The following is a 5,008-nucleotide window of genomic DNA, read 5'->3' on the forward strand; positions in this document are numbered from 1 at the left end:
TAAAATATTGTTCAAATAGTGTTATTTCAAATTTGAATATTATTCAAGTACTGGAATCATCATTTCAAAAAATAAGCAAAATAGTGCTATTTGGATAAGTAACATTGGGAAAATGATATGTGAGAATAGCAATATTCGAATAAAATATTGCTCAAATAGTGATATTTCAATACTTAGTAATTGAATATTATTCAAGTACTCGAACCATTATTTCCAAAATAAGCAAAATAGTGATATTTGAATAGTAACATTTGGAAAATGATATGTGAATAGCAATATTCGATTAAAATATTGTTCAAATAGTGATATTTCAATACTTAGTACTTGAATATTATTCAAGTACTCGAATCATAATTTCCAAAATAAGCATAGCTGAGATGGAGGTAAGAACGGATTGAACTTCGGTACGCTCTTCCATCAACTTGAGACAATCCGGTTTTAAACGAACTTCAACTTACTTGACTAAGACACTTATGGGTATGTTTCATATATTAATTTGAGTAGCTGAAGTATAAGTGGCATGAACTTATGGAACAACTTAATACATTCTCCTATTTTAATCTTTAAAATATCTCAATTGAATTCTCACCATAGTTTTAGAAGAATTCAACCTTACGGTTTTTACAGATGACTTTTCTGAAGAAATCGACCGTGAAGCTAGAAGATTACTGCAAATTCTTCCTGCTTACAACCCGGGTGCTGGACGGGTAAGCCCGCAATGCAAAAGGCACGCCGACATATTTCATCGAGAGCTAGCTAAATTCACTCTGTGGGCCCTCAAAAGTAAGTTTATTTATGCGATTTGTTTAAATCATATCAACGAATAGTTTCCTATTGCAACTTATATTTATTTAAACGATGCACACTTGTTCGAGATCTTTCATTCTGATCATATTGTCATTACTAGACTGCGGATGTTTATGCAAAATAAAATCTTCACGAACGTGCCTACAAAAATTTAACCTAACTAGGAGTTTATTTTATTCTGCTAATATTATAATATGAATTTTACTTCCAGTGTTTCTTTTATACTATTGTATACTGTGTGCATTTTGTAATTTCTTGCACATTCAAATTTCCTATGAACGCATAAAAAACCGCAGTCTAGTCATTACGTTCATAGAATTAGACATGTAATGCGCGATATCTTATTGCATAATATTAGACAAATATAAAACGAATCTTGTTACGAATCTCGACAACATTAACTATTTTAATTAGATGAGAGATACTTTTCATAAATTACTCATAACTTTACAAATTGTATAGATTAACGCGTCACTTTTAACACATTGTGATTGTGTTAGGAATTAGTATAAAAATATGTCGAGTATGTCGATATGCCATAGATCCGCAATATATCTGCAACCTATCAATGCAAAGTTTTATTGTTTGAATTTTACCTTTAATCTTTTTTATATTTTTACATATTCTTTGCATTTTGTAGACTCTTGCACATTCAAATTTCTTATAAATGCATAAAGATCCGCAGTCTGGTCATCGCAATACGTGCCTCCTAAAGTCCATTTGTTTAGTCTGTCAACTTCGATTAATTTTTATATTAAGAATTTTAATCTGTTCATATTTTTGATAATTTGTCCATAAGTTGTTATACAAGTAAGTTATATTTTCATTTCACTTCAGATGTTACATTAAAGTACCACAGTGTGTCGTGTCTATTAAGTCCAACCGGTGTATCGCAGTACTGATCGATTGACCTTCGATTATTTCACGACTTTCGAGCCAATTACACGAACGGTAGTACAAGTTTCAAACGAATTCGACTTACGAAATTGCGCTGTGAACAAAACAAGGTGCACAGCAAGAATATCTTACGAGAGAAACTTTTTCTGCGCAATCGATACACTGAACGGAACCGAAATCAATAACAAATAAAGACGACATCAGATGTACGGTAAAATCATTTTCGAGTTTCTCGAACCTCGTGAACATTGTAAATATTTTGTTATGTACTTATAATGTTTGAGTTACAATTCTAATTATATGATAGTATATTGTATTATATTTTCATTATTTGTATCATTATATATTTTTTATACGCTTTTATTTTATTCTATTATTATTTTATTTATTATAGTATAAATCCTATACTAAAATTTCATTTTATTTGATACAAATCTTATACTAAAATTTCATCTACTGAATCATATACAATCAGTGCGAAACTTTACAAACACGCGTATTCTAGATAGCCATATAAGTTGATGGGTTATTTTATGAATCGCAGGTCATAAGACAAAATTCTAACGTAATGTGACGTTGAGATGACCTTGAGATGACAATCAACTTCGAGACCTTTTGTTAAAATTGATAGTAAATGAAACTGTACTAATAAATAAAATTATTTATTATAACTTTGGAATTCTTCGTCGAATTTGAAGAACGACTCCCAATGTAAACAATATTAGACGGTACTCAGAAAAGAGAAATGCTTTCATACGACACGAATTTCTATGCTTTTATATATTGCCCTATAGTATTCTAGCTAAAAAACTACATGGTCAAATTTGAAACTACTTTTAATATCAACTGATCAATACATTCTTTTTACATATATTTAATGGATATATCATTTAACAAGTAAATAGATATTTTATTTTGTTGGACATTATTAACGCTTCATTATACTCAAAACATAAGAAACCTTTATTAACGTAACATAATACAAAAAATGTGATAAACAAAAAATATGCGCTTCATGCTTCTCTCGTAGAATCTCTTCCTGTAAAGTAAACCAGTATTATCAATCTAAAACATAATAGTGAAATGATTTACAAACTTAGGAAGATCATACTCTAACATATTTATTATTTTAACGTAGTAAATATTACATAGGTCATCGTATCAATAAATCTTCATATTTAAGTTTTATATTTTAATCCTAACTTCTGATTAGATCTCGAAGTTGTTACTTGTAGTTTTTTTTTCAAGTTCTTTGATATACAGGGTGTCCCAAAAGTGTTGTAACGCCTTGAAAGGGGTGGTTCGGGAGGTGATTTGAAACAACATTTTCGCTAAGGAAATAGTGGGACACCCTGTATTTCATCGACATATCATTTAACAATTAAATAGATATTTTATTTATCATTTGAACGTAGTATTACATAGGTCATCGTATCAATGAATCTTCATATTTAAATTTTATACATCAATCCCAACTTCTGATTAGATTTCGAAGATAGTTATTACTTGTAGTTTTTTTTTTAAGTTCTCTGCTATATATTCGTTACTCGTAAACAGTTACAAAATTGTTCCAAACGCATCTCAGAAAGAATTCAACGTTCCACAAGAAAGTTAACTAAACAGTTTCTCTATTGTTTGCGATAAAAAGGAATATCAAAAGTGATCGATCAGCACGTGCAAACCTGGCCAATCCCTAAAACGTTAAAATGTTCTTCACGTCTTCCATGTTCTCATTTTGTTTTCAAGTGTACGACGCAACAGCCAAAATGCCGTCTGGACTTCTTAACGGAAATGTAAATCAATTTGGCGACTTCGACGAATGCCTCGGGATACAAGGAACCGAAGGTATTCAGGGACAATATTGTCTAGCGTATCTGCACCTGAGCATCGACGAATCGCGGTTAGACCTCAAGCACCTTCACCGCCTTCTCCACTCTCACTATGCGTTTAGAAGCAACATTACCGATGTAAGTACGTATTTAGATTTATCTTTATTCTATGACGGATCACGCATTTGGACGATCGAAGTGAACGAGCTACTAGTGATGCGCACGTGACGAGACGAGACGAGATTTCTGATTTTCTGCGATCTCGATCTTGATCTCGAAAAATGTTGAATCGTGCATATCGATCTCGAATTTTCGACAATTTCTGTTGGAATATTTACTAAACAGCAACATGTCATTTTACTACAAAAATAAATGTATTGAAAATATATGTACAGCTAGAAATTCTTTCTACGGTTTTTCTTTTAACGTTCATCGGCCAGTCTCGTGCAGCTCCTCGTTGAGAAAAGATCACAGTTTGCTCGTGACAATTTAGTGAATAAAGCTAAAGTTATCTAGAAATTCAGTATTTTATTATTCACTTATACCCCATTTCCAATAATTTCGAATATATGATCTCGATCTCTCGATTTTGACAAGATTGGCAATACAGTTCAAAATATGATAATATCTGTTGAAGTTATTGCAGAAAAGTATGTATACTTGATGTTCCTTACTTAATCTTTCTTAAAAGATTTAGAAGTTATAATGTCTCTACTGTTGACAAAAAATAAGTTATAAAAGTTATTATCAATTATTCGCACATCTTCTGAAGTTAGTGTTAATTCTACTGGATGCCTTGTAACTCTCCTATGCTATATGAAACACCTTGAATATGTATGTTTGCATATTTGCATTTTATAATTCGTTTTTATAAATGTAAATCCTAAAATAATATGATCAATAAGTTTTTAATTAGCAATGTCTCTGTGACCTCTTCTCTCGAGGTGTTCGAAAACCGCGCGAATCGGCAACGTTTTCCCGATTAAATTCAATAAACGCTGCATGTGCACGATCTTCGTTGATGCTCAGTATCGAGCCTGGATAAAAAACAAAGGAACAGAGAACTATTGGAGAATCTTGTCAAAATTGTTTACTGGTATTATGTTTAGAATATATTGTTAGGGTTAGAGCACAAGAAAACGAACAAAAGAAAGGTGATTTAATATTACCGCGCGAATGAAAGATTACAATTTGGAATTTAGTCGTTCGGCGCGTTCTAGGATTCGTACAAGACTAACTGAACCACGAGTCGATCGTTAGTTTTGAAACACACACACACACACACACACACACACGCACACGCACACGCACACGCGCACGCGCACGCGCACGCGCACACGCACACGCACACGCACACGCACACGCGCACGCGCACGCGCACGCGCACACGCACACGCACACGCACACGCACACGCACACGCACACGCACACGCACACGCACACGCACACGCACACGCACACGCACACGCACACGC

General features: G+C 33.1%; 1 protein-coding gene across 1 annotated transcript in view; it reads left to right on the forward strand.

Moving 5' to 3' along the window:
• Positions 1 to 5,008, forward strand: part of LOC128879971 (nose resistant to fluoxetine protein 6-like) — a 29,497-nt gene that overhangs the window by 16,552 nt on the left and 7,937 nt on the right. The window contains exons 2-3 of the mRNA XM_054129552.1: positions 628 to 783; positions 3,451 to 3,671. Of these exons, the coding sequence (XP_053985527.1) occupies positions 628 to 783; positions 3,451 to 3,671 (377 nt within the window). The remainder of the gene's footprint in view (positions 1 to 627; positions 784 to 3,450; positions 3,672 to 5,008) is intronic.

This window comes from Hylaeus volcanicus, chromosome 7 (assembly GCF_026283585.1).
Source record: "Hylaeus volcanicus isolate JK05 chromosome 7, UHH_iyHylVolc1.0_haploid, whole genome shotgun sequence".
NCBI lineage: Eukaryota > Metazoa > Arthropoda > Insecta > Hymenoptera > Colletidae > Hylaeus > Hylaeus volcanicus.